The sequence below is a fragment of the Strongylocentrotus purpuratus genome, unplaced genomic scaffold (genome assembly GCF_000002235.5).
Source record: "Strongylocentrotus purpuratus isolate Spur 01 unplaced genomic scaffold, Spur_5.0 spur5_scaffold_3, whole genome shotgun sequence".
NCBI classification, from domain to species: domain Eukaryota; kingdom Metazoa; phylum Echinodermata; class Echinoidea; order Camarodonta; family Strongylocentrotidae; genus Strongylocentrotus; species Strongylocentrotus purpuratus.
In genome coordinates, this window is record NW_022145609.1 from 7,941,533 (window position 1) to 7,967,498 (window position 25,966).

General features: G+C 38.6%; 2 protein-coding genes across 2 annotated transcripts in view; both read left to right on the forward strand.

The window, feature by feature from the left end:
* Positions 1-1,056: 1,056 nt before the first annotated feature.
* On the forward strand, positions 1,057-3,636 carry LOC115928790 (blastula protease 10-like). Its single transcript, XM_030996691.1, has 2 exons — positions 1,057-1,255; positions 3,271-3,636. Exons 1-2 carry the CDS (start codon positions 1,151-1,153, stop codon positions 3,634-3,636), a joined length of 471 nt encoding a protein of 156 aa, XP_030852551.1. The 5' UTR covers positions 1,057-1,150.
* Positions 3,637-4,786: 1,150 nt separating this feature from the next.
* Positions 4,787-25,966, forward strand: part of LOC105443282 (EGF-like repeat and discoidin I-like domain-containing protein 3) — a 37,216-nt gene continuing 16,036 nt past the window's right edge. Inside the window, exons 1-9 of the mRNA XM_030996458.1 lie at positions 4,787-4,911; positions 7,258-7,330; positions 8,129-8,329; positions 9,147-9,393; positions 12,997-13,100; positions 17,913-18,165; positions 20,810-20,973; positions 22,653-22,805; positions 23,164-23,317. Of these exons, the coding sequence (XP_030852318.1) occupies positions 4,811-4,911; positions 7,258-7,330; positions 8,129-8,329; positions 9,147-9,393; positions 12,997-13,100; positions 17,913-18,165; positions 20,810-20,973; positions 22,653-22,805; positions 23,164-23,317 (1,450 nt within the window). The 5' untranslated portion in view covers positions 4,787-4,810. The remainder of the gene's footprint in view (positions 4,912-7,257; positions 7,331-8,128; positions 8,330-9,146; positions 9,394-12,996; positions 13,101-17,912; positions 18,166-20,809; positions 20,974-22,652; positions 22,806-23,163; positions 23,318-25,966) is intronic.

Genomic DNA, 25,966 nt, shown 5'->3' on the forward strand with positions numbered 1-25,966 from the left:
GTCGCGTCGTCTAGGTCTTGTTAAGCGCAAAGATATTTTCACGAACCGGCACAGCCCATTGACTTATAACGGCGCGTGCCGGTTCGTGAAAATATGAATCGTGCTTTTTGGCTCGTGTGTCGTTTTTGTCATTTGTGTAACCATGGATATCTCAAAAACTAAAGCGTTTTGGATGCTGAAATTTGGTGAGATGAAAGATTGTTGATAACTTATGCTAAAAATGCAAAAAAAAATAAAAACTACATTTTGAAGGGATTTCGGTGGCTTGTGCCGGTTCGTGAAAACGGCGACGACATGTTGTTGGCTGGATTAATTGCATCTGACCCCCCTTCCTTTCTTTTCCGTTTCTTTTCTTCTTTCCCTTTTTTTGTTCCCTTTAGCTCTCCTCTTTCCTTTTCCCTTCCTACTCTCTTTTTTTTGTCCCCCCCCCTGAGGATCAACAAATTGTTGGCGAGAAAATCGTAACTGATATCCTCCTTCATTACTTTTCTTATTCCTCCCCCACCCCTTCCCTTTGACTCCTCTTCTCCTTTTTTAATTTCCCTTTCCTTCCTTCTATCTTTTTTGGGGAGGGGGAGGGGGCAACTGCCTTGGAGACAAGGCCCTCAGTCGCCACTTCAGCCCTCCCCCTGGATCCGTGCCTGGCCGTGGGTGTGTCCCCCATACAATATGTACTGACCTGAGCAGTTTTGTAATAGCGAACATGGCCCCGTACGTACTGATCGAGCTGAGCAGCTTTGTAACAGCGGACTTGATTGGTTGCCTTCAAAATCAATTTACGAGCGTTCTGCGCATCCGTCTGGCAAAGTAACAGGCGTGTGCTATCGCACCTTGCACGCGCCTGCTGAATAACAGGCGTTGATTGGTCAATTTAGCAGACGTGTGCCGCGTTCCATACGTCTGGGGCACGTGAATAAACTCACCAACGGCTTTCCATATGAATTATTCATGAGACGTACACGTGTGCGCTGAGCAAAGAAAGACACGCGCAGATCCACTTAAGTGGAATTTCGGCCTGAAACTTTTCCATATGCCCCCTAGATCCACCCCAGAAGATCCTGTTTGTATAAATACATCCTCGATTCTCTGGATAATCAGTCGTTGAATATTGCTTTCTCGGTTGAGGTGGTTGAGGTGAAACAAAACCCAAATGATGTCGAGAACACTGCTCTTATCTGGCTTAGTAGCCATGCTTATGGCCTACTCCCTTGCCAAACCACTGAGGAAACAAAAGGGCTACACTAAAACGAAAGTGGTGAGTGACTCCCATTTAGTGAATTTATATATTCTCGGAGCTACAAGAGTTTATACAAGATTGTGAAACAATCATAACCAATATAAACAGACTAAATCTAGTTGATAAAGTGAGCGATAAAATTTAAAAAATATTTACAAAAGAGAAGGGAAAAGGTTACATTTGATTTACAAAGAAAATACATCCTTTTTATTCACTGGATACATTTATGGAACTGCTTCAAGCTTTTTTATGGGACTGTAAAAATAGAAATTCTTGTTGAGCCACGGGTTCTATTTTTTATTTACTGGACAAGCAAGAGTTTGAGTTCATAGATATTGTTATCATATTTGTTTCAACTTCTTTATAGGAAGGTAACAAGGTAATTAAGCCTCTTTAAAAAAAAACTGCCGCGACAAAACAAAGTGAAATAAGCAAATAGTGCGCTTCGTATTTCTGCATGTATCTTAGATGACAACACTGTAAAAAAATAATAGTCGAAATAACTCAATAAAATTGAGGAAAAGAATTGCCTTATTTTTATTAAGTAAATATTACCTACGGCATCTTAAGTAGAATTTACTTATTTTGCTGAATAAATTTTTACTCAGTTAAATCGAGTTACATTAACGTAAATAATTTAAGTATTGTAATCATTTTAGATAATTAAAAAAAAGCTATGATAGGATTACATATTGCACGATTTGGTACCCATCTAATCTAACAAGTAACATCCACTAATCATTCACTACTTCTATTTAAGATCTAACCGTATATATATATATATATATATCTACCACCATCACAAACTATTACATACGCTTCAATTCGACACATATTGAAAGGCTCCAAATTTTATATATACTTGATCGTAGCATCTTAAAGGAAAATTGGTTAACAATTTCCTGAAATATCAAGTTTTTATTTGTTTTGAACTGGGTAACAATTAAAAATTGTCGTGTCTTTTCTTAGCGATGTTAAATGAATTAGTAAATGTTTTAAAGTCCTTAAATTTTCATTCAACCACAAAAAAGAATTGTTTTATTTAAAAAAGAGTTTAATTTGGTCTTAATGAATATTAATAAATTATGTAAATATTTCTATTACGCACTGCATCGGTCCTTACTTTAAAAAGATAAGAATAATCAACATAAATTGTTTGAGTAATACGTATAATTTCTGATTTTGAGTTAAAATTACTAAATTAATACAAGCTGAAATTACTTAAAGTTCTTATGTATTTGATTTTACTTAAATATTCCACGTATGTTCTACTAAATTGAAAGTTTGAGTTAGCAAGACTTAAATTTAGTGCGTAAGTGGCAAAACTAATGTTTTCAAGTAAATTCTACATGGAAAAAATATGTAAAAATTACCAATGAACAAATTCTTTTTTACAGTGTAGCACCATTCTCACGAAACTACGATCCGTAAAAAAAAATAAGTTGATAATCGATGGGTAAAAAAAAAAGATTTTCTGTCTTTAACTGCGATTTCACAGGTAATTGAGCGCTACTGGTATTGTGTTCGTGTGTTCTTAGTGAATGCAACAAGTAATTGAGTTGGTGTTTTCTCATGAAGAGTACTTTGTGCCTGAAAAAAAAAATACGGTCAAAAGTAACGAAATTTGGCAATTTGTAAATACAAAACTGTAATCACTATGGTGAACTGTTCAATTTTCGGTGATATTGAAATTGTGATCATTTTCACTACGTTATTTTAATGTTTATTTTCCATATTTTCCATTTGAACTTCGTGGCATCTAACATCATCGCTAATGCAACATCACTGAATAGAGTTTGACAGAAATGCTGCTATTATATTGGTCAACCATGTGGAATATTATGTAAGGGGCTCTGAAAGAAAGTTAATGAGCCAAATACAAAATCGTCGTAAATTTGTTACAGCTTTTCGATCATGATCCATTTCTCTCTCCCTCTCCCTCCCCCTCCCCACATTTACTCTCCCTCTCTCTCTCTCTCTCTCTCTCGCTCTCCTTCCCTCATTCTCAATCTCTCTGTTTTATGTAACCACAGCCTCAGATCAAGAAAGTAGAGTTCAATGGCGAAATCCTTGAGATCGCGGTAGAAGAAGATGACCCCTTCCATCGCCCGATCCCAGCAGATGAGGGCTATTCCCCCAATGCCTACGAAACAGACATGATGCTTAACCCAGAGCAGGAGGCAGCCTTGAGCGATCCTAAAAACTCCCGTAACAAGCGAAAGGCCAGTAAGGATACCACGAAATATTGGCCAAAGAAAATCATTGACCAAGCAACAAGCCAGCATGTTATCAATGTTCCCTATGAATTCGGACTCGGTAAGAAATGTCCACCTGTACTCCTCGCTGTTTTCAGTCTTACGATACTATTTAGGGATGGGGTTACCCTACAGTTAGTATAAGCCCCTTGATTTTAAGTTAAGAGCATGATTGTGACTTATTTTTGGCAACCTGTGTTTTGTTATAATCAGAAGGAAATAAATTGGTTGTTTAAGGCTTACAATCATGTTTAAAAGATTAGTAATTCAGAGGTTTTATCAATAAGCGTATTATTAGTCATCATGAAATTGGTGGAGGTGGGGGATCTTTAGTGTTTTTTGATGAAGCTAATCTGGATTCAGATTTTATATTCTTTATTTTGTGTATGGGTTTTGTCAATGTGTGTATGTGAGAGACAGAGAGATGTAGGGGGTGGGATGGGGTAGAGACAGAGAGATAATTGTATTTGCACTGACACATACATTTTACTATGCTTTGATTTGATGCTCAAGTGGATTTTGAAACTGTGCAGTTCCCCCAAAAGGAGACAAAGGGAATACCACGGATATTACAGAAATTATTTTGAAGTCCATATGCTTCATTGGTCAAAATTAAAATTATGATCTCAGTAAAGAATAGACCTAGCTGGGTTTCAATAGATACACCTTTCATTTTGTTCCGTGATATTATGCATGATCACGTGTTTATTCCTTTTTAAATTAAGTGTAAGTCACAAAACACCAGCAACTGTCCAGTGTACATTTTTGGAAATTGGTTGTCGATGGTCGCTTCTTTTTTTTCTTTTTGGTTAGAAGTCGACTTTTGATCATGAGTCTAGTGTGGTTTAGGATTTAATTAACATTATCTAGATTGTATTCAGTTGTACAGCGCGCTCTTCTGGTTCATAGTATAATGTTTTGGTTGTGTTCATGATTTGTCCTTTTTATGGTCTTCTCTTTTGTTGTTGTTGAGACAAAAATGTATATAATGCGATTTTAATTGATTTATTTTTATTTTTTCTCTTCTCTTCTATTCATTATTTGTTGTATCATGCTATTCTTTGTTATTTAGTCGTAGTCACGTCGATTGGAAAAAAAAGACCCACTGGTTTAAAGCTATTAAGTTCTTATGGCTGTGTTTATTGTATTCACTATTTTCTTGATTGTGTCTTTGCCGAATAAATAATGATGATAATAATATTAATAATAATATTCATCATCATGATCATCATCTCATTTCATGAATTCCCAACGGTTTCCTTTAACTTTCATGTCGTCATGATGAGCAGGGGTTGATAGAACTGCCATCAAGGCTGCTATGGCTCATTGGCAGGATCAAACATGTGTCAGATTTGAAATACATGATCCCTCAGTATCATCTCTTTGGCAACACAGGCTCAAATTCATAAAGAGCGACGGGTAAGTTCATCCAACCATGTGGGCGTGTGTGTGTGTGTGTGTGTGTGTTTGTGCTCGCGCGCGTGGGTGGATGGGTGGGTGGATGTTCATTCATTATAACTGTACCCCCAAAACGAGGACGTCCTCGGTTCGAGAAGCCTGTAAATTGTTTATAATTCGAGGCCTTTTATAAAGGCATGAGAGAGGTACGTTTATTTAGGTGGTCTAATCGCACAGAAAGAGTAGGTCATCGGTTATCACGGTTATGAAGTAAATTTCCAGATCGTCCTTGGTAAAAATATACAAATGTCTGTCCTAGAATATGCTATAATATACTGATGTACGTAGCTAGGCCAAAAGAACAATCATTTGGTCGTCCTCGACCGCCCGCTCGTCATTTTCGGGCCGCTCGTATTTTTTTTAATTTGTATCATTATTATTTCTTTTTTTAATTCCATCTTCTTCTTTGTTTATTTGTTTTTGTTTATTTGTTTGATTGTTGTTGTTGTTGCAATCTAAAATGCCAAACATACCATTTTATGCATTTTGCTAGGATCAAAATGCGTCCTATTGCCAGTTTGGTCTTTTCAGTACGCAATTCTGTATTTATTAAACTTGCCATTTTTATTTTTCAATGTCAAAATGCCGTTCATTTTTTAAATCAGATTCTGAGCATTCTTAAACTCATTTTAACGCCCATCTATACGTCTAGTTTACAGCAGGGATTAGACCACCCTGCAAGGTCAGTGGACGGGTGGTTATCTCATCAAATCAGCTCTCAGTTAAAATAAGATAAAGAGGATCGTGGGGGACCAGGCGCGTACGCAGGGGGGTGGTTTTGGGGTTAAACCCCCCTCAGTTTTTGTTATGTGTATGTTTTATGTATGTTTTTTTGGAAACCCCCCCCCCCCCTTGAAAAAAAATCCTGCGTACGCCACTGTGGGGGACCAATGGTAACCGATTAGGCATTTGTTTGCTATTTAGAGGGCGCAAGTAGTACAGTGGGGTTATAAAAGGTGCTGTATTTCAAAGCCAAAAATACTTTCTGTGTTGGTCTTGATATTCATTGTACATTAAACTAGTCTTTTCCCATATTAAAGTGTTTTATAGACTTTGTTTGTTTTATTAAATGCTTGACATCCCAACGATTTAATTTTTTTAATGGAAAAATATTCATTAAAAAAAAAAAAAAAAATTGGGGTGGTGAAAGACACAAAATATGAAATTTGAAATAAAATTAAAAAAAATAAAATATCCGCCCGCCCACCTCTACTCCAGAAAAGCAATCGAGGACAACCAAAAGATTTTTTTTTTTTTTTTTTTTTTTGGGGGGGGGGGGGGGGGCCTTATGAGTCCTCGATTGACACCGCAAATGTGTATGCTTGTGTACGTGCATGTGGTGCTGGTGGGTTATTTTGCTTTTACGCGTACCAATCACATCTAAATGTTTACGTCTGGGCATGTGTTTATTTGTGCCATATTAATATACAGATTTGACTCAAAAGAAAATAAAGAATCAAAGCAATGCTTTACCTCTGAATATATGTGTCCTCATGCACATATAGATACACACATTAAACACAGGTGAAAGGAAATGAGAGAATAATGGTTGCGTAGCTCAAATCAAAGTTCCCAACCCCTCATCCTCCTTTTGAAAATTTGTGCAAAGGTTAACAAAAAATGTCTCATCGAATCCTGATCCCCGCCACGATTAGGTCGATGAGATGGGCTTGTGGTTTCGGCGTCACCAGCTCAGTTCAAAAGGCCTGTTTGCTGATTTTATGAATAAATAAAAACTAAATTTTCTATTGTCAACCGAAGAGCTTGTCATAGACTTGCCCGATATAGCAACAACTAAGTATGCAAAGTATGCAAAGTTGAATTAATCCATAGAGATACCATTATTTATAGCAGGTGAATGAAATGGCTGGTAATCACGCAGGGGTTAGGAAAAAAACAATGAATTGAAATACATTAGTCATGTTAGTATAACCGGTCTGTCGACCGACAGATTAACAAATCTTCAATCTTCATTGAATTAATTAATCCCTTAGTTGGGGGCAGGCGACGAAATATGAGAATTAAGGTTGCGTCGCTTGAATCAAAGTGCCGGGCGGACACATATTTTGTTCAACCTTTGCAAACTTTTCCAAAAGGGAGGACAGCAATGGGGAAACAGTATATTTACAGAGTGACATACATGTAGAGAATATAATTCAGTTCAATATTATGAGATGTACCATTCGCCTTAGTTGCGTAGTATATGATTCCAGAGAAAACCTGAGAACGAAGGCTCAGTCATTGCTATAAGATACCGGTATTAACACCTGTGAAATTTAATTCGAATTACTATCTTCTTCCCTGTAGATGCTATTCATATCTTGGCCTGCAGTCAAAAATTGGCTTCCAAGATGTTTCTATCGGAAAAGGGTGTACTCGGGTAAATATAATGATCTACAGTACATTTAAAACAAAAGCCTTGTTGACACATACCCGGATAAAGTACCTTGTCATATTAAAAATAAAATAATAATAATATTTTAAAAAAACGCCAAGGCAAACTGAAATTGCATATTAAGCAAATAGTGAAGTGAAGTGAACGTAACATGTCTTTCAACGGGTACAGACGTAAGTGAGTAAGCCTCGGGTCCTATTTTGTATGGGGGGGGGGGGGATTTGTCAATCCACTTCCATTCGTTTGCATCACTGCGATTGCAAAAACTTTAAGAAATCAACCTAAGGCGAGTTCAATATTTAAAAAACCTGTTACATCACCTATCGAAATTTGCGAATATGACAATGACGTCTTTCATAATCCGAACATGATTTCTATGTGAAAGTGTATTATCATGATTATACAGATTGCCTTTGAGTTGATTTCTAGAAAGTCTTTGCGATCCTATTTTACTCGTAAAATGCTATATTTTGTTTGTTCGTACCTTTATTCTTTAATTATGTATCATTTTGAACAATATATGTGAAGAAATGTTGAAAAATACGAAAGCAAAGTTACATTACTCTCAAATTTGAATATTTCCTAATATGAAAGAGTCATAATATAAATCCATCTTTAACATACGCACATACACATTGAGCATTTATTACTATTTTATGTAAAGATTTCACTGTACTTCCTAAATATAAATAGTATCCAAAATGCATTATTAGAAAATTATGAATCTCTAAATTACCAATCTCCATCACGTTCATGATCTTTCATATCACTTCTATCCATAAGCTCGGGACCGTTTCCCATGAGATCGGCCATGCATTAGGTTTCTGGCATGAGCAGTCGCGACCCGACCGAGATGAATTCGTCACTGTCAACTTTGCCAACATTATACAAGACAAGATGAACGCATTTCGCAAGCATACAACCGATGACGTCATGACCAACGTGCCTTACGATTACAATTCAGTCATGCACTACGGCGCATACGTAAGTTGGGGGTACTTCACTTGATTTTCCTGATTCTTTTTGTTTTGAAGTACCACGAAGTTTATTGTAGTTATTTTGGGACCCCGTGGAAAGACATATCAACTTTAACAATCAATAAACTCAAACTCAAACTCAAACTCAAGCTCAAACTCAAACTTTGTCGGTTGATCTGACACTCTGACAAATTAATTATGCCTAAAGCAGTCATTGTAATTCAGTACTGTCCTCTACAAAACACTAACAGAAATAATTCTGACATTAAAACGAATTATGCAAATTGTTTCCTGACGAGTCGGAGACAAAATTAATTTAGAACGTTTTCTATGTTTAGGAAGGGGCCATGATGACGGAAATACCTCGATTTGAATAAATTCTATTGCATGGTGAATAATTTCATGCCTGCTATTTTGCTTGATTTTGACTGTTGGAACGCCTACTAGACTTGGTCACCCAGGAGTAAAGTGCTCAAAATCGTACTAAGATGAGTATAGAAATTATGAACCTGGAAAATTGCTTTCTCCAAAAGCCAACAGGATTGCTCATATAATGTATATGTATAAAAACTGAAACAATTCTAATATGATGGAATAGAATTTAAAATGCTATAATTAGATATTTCGTAAGCAAATGACCTGTATAACAATGGGGATAAACCATGCATTAAAGTAGGATTAGAGATAAATTAAAGTTCATTGATTTGGTTATTCGACTGAGCTGTAGTACAGAGCTATGAAATCAGTGACTATTTTCACTTTTTCTTTGACCTGTTTCTATTATCTGAAATTACTTGATCACTGTCAACAAACTTGGTTGACAGGGTTTCGGCATAGACGCGAAGGTACCAACGCTTATCCCTAAGGATCCCTTAAGCATGGGAGAGATCGGCCAACGTCTCGGTCTCAGCTATCTAGATGTCAAACTGGCTAACTTCATGTACGAGTGCGACTCCCATTGCCCTGGTGCAAGCTCCTGTCACTCCGGCTTCAGAGACATGAACTGTAAATGTCGATGTCCAGAGAGTCACAAAGGGGACTATTGTGAAGTTGTTGCCTTGAATTTTCCAGGTAATTTGGTAACCAAATGAAATTCCAAGCTTAATGGAGACGCTCGAAAAACTAAGAAAAGCAAACTGGTGAAAGTTTGAATGAAATCGGAAAAACATAAGAGAGTTGTGAATTTGTGAACCTCACAAGGGGCACTTGACATTGGCTGAATCGGTAACGTCACTACGACGTATTACTGGACAGCTTACCTCATTCGCTTCAACTTCACGGTAACCAAATGAAAATCCAACCTTAATGGACACGCTCGAAAAACTAAGAAAAGCAGACTGGTGAAAGTTTGAATGAAATCGGAAAAACATAAGAGAGTTGTGAATTTGTGAACCTCACAAGGGGCACTTGACATTGGCTGAATCGGTAAAAATGTCAAAATTTATGACTCGCGGTGGGGGGCGGGGAGATGACCTATACAATATGCTATCCAAAATATATTTCATATCATAGAAATTAAGGACATTTTTTACACTACAACTTATAACGTTATCCGTGACTACTACACAATTCACGTACCAACCATATAACAACATTGCCAATACTAGATTCGCTCATTCGCATAGAACAAACATTCGTAACTCTCTTATTATTGGTCCGATTTATTTCAAACTTTCGCCATTATGTTTCTCTCCTTTTTCTGCTTCCTTTCAAATGAACTTATTACAAACGTTGGATTATCCTTTAGGAGAATTGTGTTCTTACAATCGTTTATATCAGCAAATAAGGGGGGGGGATCTAGATCTATAGGTCGCCTACCCTATTTAAGAATTCACCCTGATCACTTGTAAAAAGATTTACATAGAATATCGCTGTTAAAATCCACACTTCAGTATAATGGAAGGTTTGATCTGAATTTTGACTATTATACATAATATGTATAATATATGTATAATATAGTATTAATAACTGCTTTACGCCTCGGGCAATAGCACAATTGTAACCTTCCCTTGAGCGTATAAAAACAACTATTTCAAGAATATTAAAGCAGTCATTAATACTTTTATTTGCCGAAAAAAAGTGTCAACTTATGACACCACCTTGGCCTTTCTCTAGTTTATCTGTACGGTTGTTTTTTATGAGTGTATCTTTGAGAGTTTATTTTTAGTCTGACTCTAACTTTAGTCTAAGCAAGATATTTTTATTTTTATTTTTATTTTTATTTTTATTTTTTTTTTTTTTTTTTTTGGGGGGGGGTGGGCCCCTGTGGGGAATATGGAGAAAAACCTGCTCTTTCATAATTATGACACCTCACTTATTGAGTATCACCTTCAGGATCACGAGCAATATTGGTTTGAATCTCATTTTGGTAATTAAAACATCGACCAATTTAGCATGAGTGCGCAATGCACTCATTTGATTTGATTTATTGGTTTCTGCATCTTTTTTCGCATCTTTTTTCTTTTTTTCATCATACATTTTCATGAACATAATATGGCTTGATACAATATTTCAAGTGTATATAATTTTATACAGATAATAAACGATATTAAACAAATATATTGAATTTAAACAAATATATTGAATGCATAATTAACATACATTAGATGCAGGAGGGCTACAGAAATAAGCAAGAGATGTGTGCAATCCCTATGGGAAGGTTTTAGCGCACAATATTTTTATGGAGAATTTCACGTACCCTTTTGGTGTTCTTCAGAATTAATAAAGTCTTGACGTCATCAAGAAGTTGAAATCTTGGGAGAGTTTCTTCAGCTATTTTTGCCTTGTTTGGAATTCAGCACGATCGAGATTGACGTACGGTCGTCTGCGCTGCGCTCTGTATTAAAAAATTGGTAAATCAAGCTAGCGATCAATTCTTCGCACACGTACAACACGTATGGTATCCGCGATCGCTCAAACCAGTTTTTGAGCAAGACTCAACTATTCCTGGTAACTTGAATTTTACCCTCGAACTATCACATGGGCGTGGCATTTTTCGTTTATTTACGGGAATGGCTAAAACCATGACTGCAATTTCGACCAATCAGATGGCTGGATTTATTAAGTGAGGTATATAATCTCTTTTATCACATTCTTTTAAGGATTACCAAAACATCGCAAAGTCAAAATTTTACCCAAAATAATCTCAAACAACCTCCCTACTAAAATTTATGTTTAAATCAAAGCCCGAATCAAACCTGCGGCTCATAATTTCGAGTCTGTTATACACTATAATATTTATATTTATACCAAAAAAAATCGCGCTACAAAATGATCAAGAAGTGCCTCAAAAAAGCAAAAAAATCTTTGAGTGACCGGTTTTATCATACTCGTTTTCCCCAATAGACTGTAGTGTTATGAAAACCGTCCGGCGAACGGTTCTCAAAAATTGTTATTCCAGTCATTAATATCTTGATAATCAGACAGGCGATCGGCTTGTAAAAGTCATGGAGTTCCTGACTGACCTAAAGGTTTATAATTATCATTGCAGCATGAGCTAAAGCAAGGATTATTTCTAAAGGATCTAAGACAAAGTTACCGGATCCCTTTAAGGACGTAGGTTCCCTAGTTGATTAGCATAGTAGCACACACATGCTTTAGCAGTCACGCAAAAACAAACACTCCCCAATTGTCATTCAATAAAATCTGAGAATGTATACTATTATCTAGATCTGTTAGGAATAAATCATTGTCAAAATCATTCAATAAATTGGGATAAAAATAATTATTCCACCATTATGACCAACAGTGTATAAAGGTCACTGTCGGTCATCTTGGTCAAACTGGCCGAACTTTTTAAACAATTTAAAAACGTTCAATGAGATATTTCAATATTTCAGGATAAGCTTTTCAGTCCTCACCCTAAATCTCTGATTACAGCCCCCGTCTCCAGGACTGTAATGAAGACGATCGCAACTACTTTCCAACAATCAACTCGTGGGCAATTTCAATACACCAGTTTACGGTTGTATCAGTGCGCATGCGCAGACAGTTGACCTCAGGTCATTGGCTTTCAAACAAAGCCAATGACCCGAGGTCAGTGGTATTTATGCGTAAATTAACATTGCGCCCATGCAAATGATGATGTGCGCGCACAATGCAGCGCGTAGGCAGTGATATCATCATAATTTGCATGGGCGCAATCTTAATTTACGCATAAATACATGACCTCTAGGTCATTGGCTTTGTTTAAAATGGCGCACACACCGTAAACTGGTGTATGACCCGAGGTCAGTAATATTTATGCGTTAATTAATATTGCGCCCATGCAAATGATGATGTGCGCGCACAACGCAGCGCGCAGGCAGTGATGTCATCATAATTTGCATGGGCGCAATCTTAATTTACGCATAAATACATGATCTTTAAGTCATTGGCTTTGTTTAAAATGGCGCACACATCCGTGAACTGGTGTATACCTTTTTGTTTATCCCATGGAAATCATGTTCAGATTACTTAATACGTCTTTGCAATGGGCGCACATTTCGAAAGGTGACGTCAAATTAAGTGACGTACAAGGCCGATTAATTCGCCTTTGGTTGAGTTTTCGAAAGTAGTTACGAAGATTATGTTAACGTACGAATGTTACGTTCTTGTAATAATGGGAATAATGGCCCCATGTGTGCAAACAGTGACATAAGTGTCATTAGTTTCATTGTATTGTCTTCTTAACAGCTGATCGCGTCACTTTGACATCTCGAAATGGTGAAGTAAGTTCTCCTAACTTTGATGGAAGCACTAACTACACCCTTGATACATCGTTCATGACTTATATCAAGGTGAGAACCCAATGTATTAAAAACTGTAAAAGTGTACTAATCAACAAGAACAAAATTGAACAATGGAAACGAACAAGGCATTCTAAGATCTACCGTCCAACCATGTCGTGTCACTTCTAACCACATTTTAAAAATTATTGCGTATGTAATTTGGCGCCTGGCTGGAAGGCTCCCCGGGATGGAGATGTGCAGTGGCGGATGCAGGGGGGGGGCCGGGGCCGGGGCCCCGGGCCTCCCCCCCCCCCCTGCCAACAAAAAAGAAGGGGAAAAAGAAGGGAAAAAAGAAAGAAAAAAAAAGGGGGAAAATTTGTGTGTGTGTGTGTGTGTGTGCTAAAAATAGCAACACACAAAGAAGTGTCCCCCCCCCCCTCCTAAGCCACTGAACGAAAGATCGCTCATCTGACCGTGATTAAATGCCTTAAAACCCCTGAGCCCTGAGCCGGGGGCTCTGCCCCTGGATTTCAAAAGTCAGGCACCTGGATGCTCATCGGACGGTAATTTAATGCCTCAAACCCCTGGACCCCTCACCAATTACCTACCAGTGCCACAAAAAAGGTATCAAAATATGCTCATGTGACCGTAATTAAATGCCTAAAACCCCTTGACTTCCGGTGGCTCTACCCCCTTGGACCCCACCTAGGGCCCTAAGGCGGACGGCTGGATGCTAATCTGACGGTGATTTAATGCTTAAAACCCCTGAGCTTCTGGGGTCTAGGCCCCCTGAAAATCACGCCAATTGGTATCCTGCCAGTGTCGCAAATAAGGTATCAAAATATGCTCATGTGACCGTAATTAAATGCCTAAAACCCCTTTACTTCCGGTGGCTCTACCCCCTTGTACCCCACCTAGGGCCCTAAGGCGGGCCCCTGCATACTTGTCTGACCCCTATATAAGGTCTAAAACCCCTGAGCTTCAGGGGGCTCCGCCCCTAGACCCCACGCCAACTAGTGACCTGCCAGTGTCACCGTATGCTCATCTGACGTAATTAAATGCCTAAAGCCCTGAACTTCCGGGGCTCTGCCCCCGAACCCAACCAACGGCCCTAAGGCGGGCCCCTGGATGCTCATCTGACCGTTATCTATTGCCTAACACCCCTGAGTCTCTGCCTCCAATTCGTGACCTGCCAGTGTCACAAATAAGGTATAGAAATATGCTCATCTGACCGTAATTTATTGCCCAAAAACCCCTGAACTTCCGGACTTCTGACAGTAATTAAATGCCTGTACCCCTGAGCATCTGGGGGCTCCGCCCCTGGACCCCACGTCAATTCGTGACCTGCCAGTGTCACAAATAAGGTATAAGATTATGCTCATCTGACGATAGTTTGATGTATAACACCCCTGAGCTTCTGAGGGCTCTGCCCTTGGACCCAACACCAATTTGTGTTCTGCCAGTGTCACAAATAAGGTATCAAAATATGCTCATTTGCCCTTAATTTATTGCCAAAAACCCCTGAGCTTCTGAGGGCTCTGTCCCCTGGACCCAACACCAATTTGTGTTCTGCCAGTGTCACAAATAAGGTATCAAAATATGCTCATCTGACGATAATTTAAAATATAAAACCCCTGAGATTCTGGGGGGCTCCGTCCCCTGGACCCCACACCCTGGACCCCACGTCAATTCGTGACCTGACAGTGACACAAATAAGGTATCAAAATATGCTCATCTGACGATAATTTAAAATATAAAACCCCTGAGATTCTGGGGGGCTCCGTCCCCTGGACCCCACACCCTGGACCCCACACCAATTTGTGTCCTGCCAGTGTCACAAATAAGGTATCAAAATATGCTCATCTGACAGTAATTAAATGCCTATACCCCCTGAGCTTCTTAGGGCTCCACCCCTTGACCCCCGCCCGGAAACGTTCAGCGGGGCCTGCATGTGATGGGGAATTTTTTTGTCTACCCCCTAAAGTGTTTGCCACTGCCGGTGTCACCATAACGTACCAATATTTGGCTCGCATAGTTTCAAATTTGCCCCCCCCCCTCAGAAATCCTGGATCCGTGCCTGGAGATTTGCATACATTGTGTGCGGGTGAGCCTGAATCCAATTGCCGGGGTGATAATATACCTGTTTGGTATCTATAATATCACCCGCTGTATTAACACAAATCATTTATATTAGTTTACTCGTTTTTGTTTAATTATTATCAATATTAAAATCAGCGGCAGTAGTAGCTATACTAGTAGTAACCATTGTTGTTGTCATTGTTTTCGTTGTTTTCGTTGATGTTATTGGAAAAGACAATATTCATGTGCCCCGGAGGAATGTCTGGATGACTTTGATACACCATATAAGATGCCAACAGTGACCAGGGGCATCGTTAGACCTTTTTCATTGTGGGGGGGGGGGGGATGTAGAGGCCATCGATTACCGACAGAACTAGCCACCAACTACCCTCAAAATTAAATATCCCAATATCTACAAATTTAACCCTATAAACCCGTGGCCGAAGGCTAATTTTTTTTTCATATGGACTATCTATAGTACATGCGTATGTGCAAATTGTAATTTTCCATGACGACATAAATATACGAATTATTTCGTCAAATTAGTCAGCATCATTCATAGCTATATATTTTAATGCAGGCGCAGAGTTAGGATCTTATTTTAGGGAGGGGCGGTAGTGTGCAAGCGAATTACTTAAAGGGGTAGTTGAGTTCTGTTGCAGAGGGCGCTACACAAAATATTTTTTTTGTGAGATAATGAAAAACTGAGTGTCAAATTTGTAAGAACATAATATTTAAAAGACAAAATTATGTTTGTTTGATCAAAATCGGTTCAGAGACGGCTAAAATATAACGATTTCTAATACTTGTATACCCACCACAAATATTGAATATTTTAAATTATTAGGAAAAGAAGACGATTTATTGTACCGTTCTCGACTGTAAACCCTTGTCCGAATGAATTTTTCCCCCACCCCGCCCCCTCCCGCGCTAAGCGCGAAAGCTTTGACGTTTCATAAAATTATTATATAAAGAAGACGATTTGCTGTACCGTTCTCGACTGTTAATCCTTGTCTGAATCCAGTTTCTCTACCTCCCACGCAAAGCTCATCGACTTAAAAATTATGAGAAAAAGCAGACGATACGGTGTACTGTTCTCGACTTTTAATCTTTATCTGAAATCAGTTCAATCCCTCCCGGAAGTTTTGACTTTTCATTAAATTATTAGAGAAAGTAGACGATTCGTTGAACCGTGCTCGACTCTTAATCCTTGTCTGAATGAAGTTTCCCCCTCCCGCGCGAAGCGCGGAAGTTTGACGTTTCCTTAAATTATTAGAGAAAGAAGACAATTCGTTGTACCGTTTTCGACTCTTCATAAGCCCTAATTGTCTGAACCCAGATTCCCACCTTAGCGCAAAGCGCGGAAGTTTTGGCGTTTCATTAAATTATAAGAGAAAGTAGGCGATTCGTTGTACCGTTTTCGACTCTTAATAAGCCTTATTTGTCTGAACTCAGTTTCCCCCTTTAGCGCGAAGCGCGGAAGCTTTGACGTTTCCTTAAATTATTAGAGAAAGCAGACGATTCGTTGTACCGTTTTCGACTCTTAATCCTTGTCTGAATTCAGTTTCCCCCTTCCCGCGCGAAAAGCATAGACGTTTGAAAGAAGACGATTCGTTGCACCGTTTTCGACTCTTATTAAGCCCTATTTATCTGCATTCAGTTTCCCCCTCTTGCGCGAAGCGCGGAAGCTTTGACGTTTCCTTAAAATATAGAGAAAGCAGACGATTCGTTGTACCGTTTGCGACTCGTCTAAATGAAGTTTTCCCCTTCCGCGCAAAGCGCGGAATTTTTTGGCGTTTCATTATAATATAGAGAAAGCAGACGATTCGTTGTACCGTTGTTGACTCTTAATCCTTGTTTGAATTCAGTTTCCCCCGATAATTTTAAACCTCCGAATTCTTTAGCTGATATTATAGGAAAGTAAAACTTAAAGAAAATACAAGTATTGTAGTAGTAGTCTCTCTCGAAGTCGTTGCAGCGGATAAAAAGTCACAGTTCGTAGGGAAAAAAACTTGTCGGCCGACCGACAATATACATCTCATCGACTTCAAAATTCTGCATTGATATAGTACACGAGGATCGAGCAAGAATACCGACACAGCTTACCCGACACAGCAACATATTTTCCCGTGTCTTTCTTGCTCCCTCGACGAGACGACTCCACCCAACCCCTCTCTCTTTTACTCCCACTCCTCCTCTCTTCGGCTCTTACCGACCCTCTCTCTACTCTCTTTCATCCCCCGTTTCTTTTTTCCCTTTTCTCTTTTTTCTTCTTTTTTCCTTCTCTTTCTTTTCCTTTCTTTCCTCTCCTCCCTCTTTTTCTTTTTTCTCTTTCTTTCTTCTCTTTTCTTCCCTTTCCTTTCTTTCCTTTCTTTTCCTTTTTTTTTTTCCCTTTTTTTTCTTCTTTTCTTTCCCTTTCCCTCTCTTTTTCCCCCTCCCCCTTTTCTCTTTTTTCCCGACGGCAGCGCTATTTTACCGACAATATCCTGACAGGTGGGGGGGGGGGTGTCGCATCCCATCCCCCCCCCCCCCCTTTGGAGACGCCCCTGACTGTGACATTGTATCCTTGTATATTGTGTTCTTTGCGCGTTAATGCCGCGACTGAGACCAAAAGTCCGTTGACGTATACATAGACCGCGACCACTCTACTTTTAGTGTGTGTAAAGGTGTATGCATTAACAAAATATGCCCGCCTAATGCTATTTCTTTGCAGTGATATTGCTGTCTAAGTAATCAGTGTTGGAATGGCTTCTAGAGCCCACACCATTCATTGTTTTTTCATATTTATACTTTCCATTACAGGGAAACCCAGATGAGCAAATCCGCTTGAAATTCGATGCCTTAGACATGGAACCTTTTGACACCTCGTCTAAAAAGTGCTTGGATTACATTAACATCAGAGCAGGCGGTAATTTGTATTATGAAGGAACAGATTTTTGCGGGAATACACTGCCTCCAGAAATAATAGCTGACGAGATCATATTAAGCTTCCACTCTGACGAAACGAATACCAACAAAGGATTCCATGGAACATACACCAGAGAGAAAATATCAGGTAATCCGGTAGCACTCCCTAATGTTTTACCTCACTATGATTAGATGGTAGATTGCCGAATCTTTACGGCGAGATAACGAGATAATTTAGGAAAGTTTAGAAGACGAGAAGACGAGTTGTTGGAACTCGGCAAGTTGACTTGTTTATAGGACAAGAAGGACCTGTTTAGGACGAGAAGACATAATGCCACATGGCAGAATCCTCGATAAAGTCGTCCAAAATGGGAGGAGAAAGGGGACATTTTTATTTTTTCACCCCCGGCTAAAGCTTTCTTAGATTTGGGGTAGTGGTTAGGGTCATCTCGTACATTATTAATATTACGCTGACAAGCAAACAGAAATATGGTGTCAAATTATACTGGGGTATTAACCCTCCCCCCCCCCCCCCCCACCCCTGCCCCCACAAAAAAAAAAAATAAATAGATATATACAATAACTAGACTTTAATTCGTCACTTAGACGAATTAGGTGATACGTATGCTAATGGTTTACATAACGAAGAATGCATTACACGATATCATATTATTTTGTAACATGCTTCTCCCATTATGATGTATCCATATGTCCAGTTTAAATTGTGTCCCCTTGATCATTTTTTTATCTAGGGAAGATAGATTGAGACAATATGATCATTGACCCTGTGCAGTAACAAGTTACACCTTTGACTCTAATTTATATCATGAAGAACACATTTTTACGATTTTTTATCTTATTCAAAGAAATGAAAATGTAATTGATAAATGATTATCATGATGATAATGATCATGATAACGATCATGACGTGATCCTGGTATCTTATTTAAAAAATGAGGGGTGATTTAGATAGCATATAGTCTCAGCTACAACATATTAAAAAAAATCAACAAAATCCAAGCAGAAATAACGACGATATTGCTCGCAAAAGACAGGAATGTAGAATCCAGATTTGAGAAAAAGTCATCTCCTATATAGGGATTACACGCAAAAAGTAATGGATTAAGTGAAAATAGGGTAATAATAAAGTTTATATGGTTGTGTGCGCGTTTTTTTGCAAAAAGCTTAAAATGGCCTGAAACGTATCCAAAATGAATTTGAAACGATTTTGAGCATTTTGAAATTTTGCGCACGCGCTAACTCGCGGACGTACGCATGCGCGCGCATTTTTTGACCTGAAATTGACCGGAGGCGGACGGATATTGACCTTGATCACGATAAATATGAATGAGAAATAACTTTCCATTATGAAGATAAGGTCATGAGTTGATTTTCACAAAATGGCGCCTAGATGACGTTCATGATGACCATAAGTCACTGAAAAGTCACGCAGTTCTAAGTTAGACTGGGATCCATCATCATAGCAAGTTTCATGACAATGGGTTTATCCATTCTTGAGATTTCTTGCGAACAAATTCGCGGAAGAATAATAAAAAATAAGAAAGAAAATCTTGATGAAATAAAATAGTTGATACGTATACTTCGTACATATCACCTAATAAAGAAAATCTTGACGAAATCAATAGGTTATACGTATACTTCGTACGTATCACCTAATAAAGAAAATCTTGACGAAATCAATAGGTGATACGTAGACTTCGTACGTATGACCTAACAACTAGCACAACTTGTCTCGACCAAGCCACAAAACGGCTTTTTATCATATTTCAACATTTTATGATCACTTTTTAAAACAATCAATCAATCATGTTATAATGTTAATATAAAGTTAAAAAACAATAATCGGGAGGGAAAAAACCCCACTGAAAAGCTGTTCGCGTTGTAATTCGTCTTCCTTCGTTATAAAAAGACGAAATACAGTCCTTGGTACAAGCTCGCTGATTGGCTGTTTATTTACTTGGGGCGCCATTGAGATGCAGGTGGGGGGGGGGGCCATTACCCCCCCCCCCCCCCCCCCACTGAACGATTTTTCGGCCGGCGCGATTTTCAAATTTTCGGGAGCAAAAAAAAAAAAATTAGGCCCCCTCCCCTGAGAAATCCTGGATCCGTGCCTGATTGAGAACGCCTGTAGATTTAGCCAGAAACCTTTCTGGATTTCAGTTCCTCGGCGGTCACCCCACTGTTACTATAGTAGCTTCTCGATGTTGCACACGAACCGCAGATTCTCCGTCCGCGTTGAGCTCGCGAAAACTTCCTAATGTTTGTCAAACCTGGCAACAACTAATGTATGCAGTTTGGATTCAGTTTATTAAAATATTATTATTCTTATCAGGTGAATTAAAGAGTTTGTATCGAGGCACTAATTCACAAAGATTATGCTTTAAATTTGGTTACATATACGAAAATTGCCTATTGCTTAATCAGGACAGACCCAGGAAATTGAAAGGGGGCACAATGCAGAGGAAATGAAACACAGGTACTTAGGGTATGACATTTTGGTTTCAAAGACACCTGCCATTTGTGACCACCCGCCCCACCCCCATGAAAAAACACAAGATGATTGTCATCCACTGTAAGCTGGTCTATTATCGGAACATTGTCAACTGATGAATAGAACGTTAGATTTTTAAAAAGTCAAAATATACTTTGGAAAACTTATAATCCATTAATCAATTAAACCGCATTTCCCATTCAACGGTTGAAAAATAAAATTGTCCATTTGACGACCAAATCTTACATTTTGCTTTACATTGTCACGCATTAACTCTCAGCCTTGGGCCTTGAGAGTTATGTCATCCCAGATTCAAGTCTGACAGCTTCCAGTGAATTTAATGCTGACCATGGTGCAAAGAGAGGTCGTCTTAACCTGGCCAGAGTCGGGGATCTGCGTGGAGGCTGGAATCCAATGGACAACGATGCAAACCCGTGGATCCAGGTAAGAAAATATTTCTTAAGGTTAATTCAGACACAAAACTTATAGGAAAACCTTAGTTCTATGGCATGGGTTTATTTCCCACTGCTGCCACCGTATCAGTAATGAAAAGATCAATAGTCACTTTTTATGCCTCCGTTACGAAGTAGCCGGAGGCATTATGTTTTCGGGTTGTCCGTCCGTCCGTCCGTACGTCCCGTTTTCGTGATCGCGTTATCTGAAGAACCGATTGATGGATTCCTGCCAAACTTTGGTCATGTATGTATCTTGCAGAGCCGATGAACTGATTAGATTTTGGGGTCACAAAGTCAAAGGTCAAAGGTCACAGGGCTCATTATGTATGCAAAAACAGCTCGTGATCGCGTTATCTCAAGAACCGATTTTTGGATTCCTGCCAAACTTAGGTCATGTATGTTACTTGCAGAGCCGATGAACTGATTAGATTTTGGGGTCATGAGGTCAAGGTCAATCGTCATCGGGCTCATTATGTATGCAAAAATAGCTTGTGATCGTATTATCATTAGAACAGATTGATGGATTCCTGCTAAACTTAGATCATGTATGTATCTTGCAGAGCCGATGAACTGAGTAGATTCTTGGTTCATAAGGTCAAAGGTCACGGGCTCATTTTGTATGCAAAAATAGCTTGTGATCGTATTATCATTAGAACAGATTTATGGATTCCTGCCAAACTTAGATCATGTATGTATATTGCAGAGCCGATGAACTGATTAGATTCTTGGGTATTCAGGACAAAGGTCAAACGTCATGGGCTCATTATGTATGCAAAATTAGCTTGTAAAAGCATTCTCATTAGAACTGACAGATGGATTACTATTTAACTCAGGACATCTTGCAGAGCCAATGAACTGAGTAGATTTTAGGGTCATGAGGTCAAAGATTTAAGGGTCATATATGTATATGAGAAATTGCTTGTAATCACGATATTCTGAGAACCTGTTAATGGATTACAATAAAACTTGAATTTGAAAAATTTCTTCTGTTTTGGTTTGTAAACCTGCTCTATGACGGAGGCATCATTTTTGACTGCGCGCAGTCGAAGTTCCATCTAGTTTAGGCCATAGTTTAATTTGTATCCATACACTGCCACAATGCCTGTAATAAGAGTCAACAGTCAGTTCTATTGCATATGGGTTTATATCCAACCGCTGCCACCATGTTAGTAATGAAAGAGTCACCAGTCATTTCTATGGCACCATTCACTAACACTTACAGTACTAAAATTGTTTTTATTAGCCATTTTTTGAGGTGACCTATGGGCTCGTGGATTTTTGTCTCCTGTCTTTAGCTATAAGATTGCTAGAGTTAAATGATTATTCACATCCAAGTGAGCACTTGTTTCATTTTAAGGACGTTAATATTATTGTTCGATATTACTCGGAAATGAGACCGTTAATTACAGCAACAGTATGATGAATTTCTAATTTAAATATTGACCTTGGAGGAGCAGTGCCGTATGAAAGCGAGGTTATACCATTAATATGTACAAAGAAAGTATAGCCGTTATTATCATTTTTGTATAATCATACAGATTTGACACATTTTGGACCCTGCTCATTGGTTAAAAGTTTTGTAAAAGTTTTATCATGGAGATAACAATATTAGATGATTATAAGGATGAACATCAAGAATTCTTCCTCCGATTCTTGTATTTCTCCAAGGTGGATCTTCTGGACCTTTACCGTATCATTTCAGTTGCGACTCAAGGGCGACAAGATCTTGACCAGTGGGTTAATAGCTACAAGCTTGCTTGGAGTACTGATGGCACGACCTTTCGCACAGTGCAGGACATTCCCGGGCCAGGAGCTGACAAGGTAAGTTTTTTCTCTGATTATTCTTCTTTTTTCCTATTTTTTACACAAAGTATAAGAGGAGAAAATTATTAGGTAAGATTAATTTTTTTTCTATATTTCTAAATATATTAGAGCAAGAAATGAAAAGATTCAATGCATTTCATTTGTTTTCTTTCCTATTCATAGGTCTCTAAAACTAGAAATTGATGTCATCAGAACATGAATCCAAAAAGAAACAAAGGAAGGGGACTGCAAATGCAAAACTATTCTTTGATGAGCATGCTACATCAGATTCTCTTTGGTCCGATCGCAATTAAATACAGAATCATTTGAAACATAATTATTTAAAACGTGGATCGGTTTTCCTTTATTATTAAAGATCTTCATCGGTAATGTTGACCGCAACACCATCATGACCAACACTCTGCCTGTGTCCCAGGTTTGCCGCTATTTCCGCTTGATGCCTGTCAGCTGGTATAAACACATTAGTGTTCGTATGGAGATATATGGATATGGTGAAGGCCCTGTCACAGGTCAGTATGAAAACTAGTGATACTCCAACATGTTTTGCTCCATCTTCAATTTTTCCGGCGACAATTGCTCTGGGATTTTTTTAACCAATGATGTAGGCAACGTGCTATGGTTATGATTGGGTTTTAAGTTAGGTTCGGAGTTAGGGTTAGGTATAGTCCTTGGTCAAGGATTGACATTAAAATTTCGGTAAGCATATAATATGAGGCATTTGGTGTGGAGGGTTGTTGTACAAAACAATAGTTGTATAGAAGGCAATTATTCTTTTTAGAGAGGGTTGGGTTTGATCTTTGAAGGATCTCTTTGCATGTACCCGGTCCCCCGGGGTAAATATCTAGAATGTAGTTGTCCAGAGTTGACATTTTGTGACAGTGTGCAACTAGACACCTGCTAAAGGGATTTGGTAACATTGTTCAGATGGGAGAAATGGTGCTAAGGTAGCGACTTTAATGCTAGATGTACAATTAAAGATTATCTGAAAGCTTGAGTGACAATGGAGCATTATTAATGATAATAATTGGGGAAAATTGATCTGATCGATTCCTTAATTCTCCCAACTATATTATTACAACTTAAAGATAAAGGTGAGTTCTGGTCATGCGATTGCATTGTGAAAGAAAAGGTGTGGAATGCGTCAGAAAAAGTTGATCACGTAGCATGTAAGTATTGATGTGTACTCCAAGGTTCTGGAGTCATCAAATTCATAACAAATTTGGCTCAGTCTTGGTAAAGTAACAAGCACACTACACAGAAAGATGTATATAAGACAACACAAATGGTGTCGGGGCTAGTACTACTTGATTTCTTTATCTTTCTATGCTCATTACTCAACCAGTATACATTTTCTTCCAAAATTGTTTGGCACATGACATTTATTTGTAATTTTGAACATTCAGTGTAAGTTTCATTAGATTCTGTGAGAATTGATTTTCTTTTTTTAACCAGAACTGGAGTTTATCTTTAATTACTCTTTAGCCGAATGCAAATCGTCGCAAAGCAATGAATTGGCTTTATATACCATTCCAGACATTCAAGTGTTGAAAGATTTTTTAAAGCCCGTCCTATGTCTTCATTTCATGGAAAAATAGTTGATAAAATTCAAAAATAGTTTGGAGAATTTACTTTTAGTGGGTATCGCACAGCGGCAGTGACAACTTAAAAACAAACAAACATAAATATCTTTGGGGTTTGAGAATTTTTATCAGGATTTGTTTGCATGTTAGAGGGTAAATACAGTAGAAGAAATATAATACGTAATATTTCATGTAAAAACTACGCAATTTTTTCGTCAACCTTCAACAATGTTACAGAGTCACTTTGAGTTCAGGTTAACACAGGGTCTATTATCCTAGACATGTGATGGGGTGGGGGTAGGGGTACAATGTCCTAGGAGGTATAAATCCTATGGAGATAGATGTCCAGGGGGGAATAGTCCTAGGGATATTGACTTAGGGGTTGGCAGAGTGGGGTATTCATGTCCAAGGGTGCATTCTCTTAGTGGGTAGGTTTCCAGTGGATGGTAGTTGGAGTGGTTCTTGTGTGAATGTAGAACTATCATTTCCAAGATAAAAAATTGAACTACTGTCAATCATAGCCGTATTCTACGCGTGCAAAATCGAGAATCTACTATAGTAACAGCGGGGCAACCGCTGAGGTACTGAAATCCAGAACGGGTTTTGGCCGAATCTACGGGCGCTCTCAATGACGCCCCCAAGGAATCAAGTGCTTCGATACAAACCAATTCAATTACCCCGATAAGAATAATAGTATTTTCAATAGACAGAATCCAATCTGCATACATTAGTTGTTGCTACACTTAAAACCTGCAGTTTGCATTCTGACTATTGAAAGACTATTATTCATTATATCAGGTGAATGAAAGAATTTGTATTGCGGAACTTCACTATAAGACTTAATGTATTGTTACGGCCAGTGGCGTACCTGGGGTACTCCGTCAGGGGGGGCAAGCGACCGAAACAAACAAAAAAGGCGATGCTAATTTTCACTTCTGGCGAGCGAGCGAGCAAAAAAAAATATAAATATATATAAACTGGTATTGTTGCAAGTTGGGGTGGGAACATTTACTTGTTAGCGACGTTAATTTCATTTTCTTGCAAACGAGCGTAGCGAGCAAGAAAAAAATCACTCCTTTTTTAATAATTGCCACTTAAATTTGGTTCAATTGTCCCATGCAGGGTGCGGGAACAATATTGTGTTTAGGGTGATTTCATACCCATTTTAGCTAGCGAGCCTAAATACATCTTTCTCTCAATGAATTGCTATATAAAATTTGTTTCATTGTTGCAGGTCGGGGGCGGGCACAATCGTGTTTAAGGCAATGTCAATCCCATTTTGGCGGGCAGGCAACCCCCTACATTTCTCTTTTTAATGATATTGTAGCAGGTTAGTGGTGGGCACATAATTCCACGAGCTAGCGAGCGTAGCGAGCGAGCGAAAAAAATCACTTCTCGTTTATAGGGAAAATATGGTACATAAAACTTAGGTTCATTGTTCCATGTCAGGGACGTGATTATTAAAAGCGGTGTTATTTCTATTTTGGCGAGCGAGCGTAGCGAGCGAGCAAAAAAATCACTTCTCTTTTGTAGGGAAATTATGGAACATAAACTTGGGTTCATTGTTCCATGTCAGGG

Coding starts and splice junctions, on each gene's coding strand:
- LOC115928790 (XM_030996691.1), top strand. CDS start 1,151: ATGATGTCGAGAACACTGCTCTTATCTGGCTTAGTAGCCATGCTTATG. Junction 1,256..3,270: donor GCTACACTAAAACGAAAGTG/GTGAGTGACTCC, acceptor ATGTAACCACAG/CCTCAGATCAAGAAAGTAGA.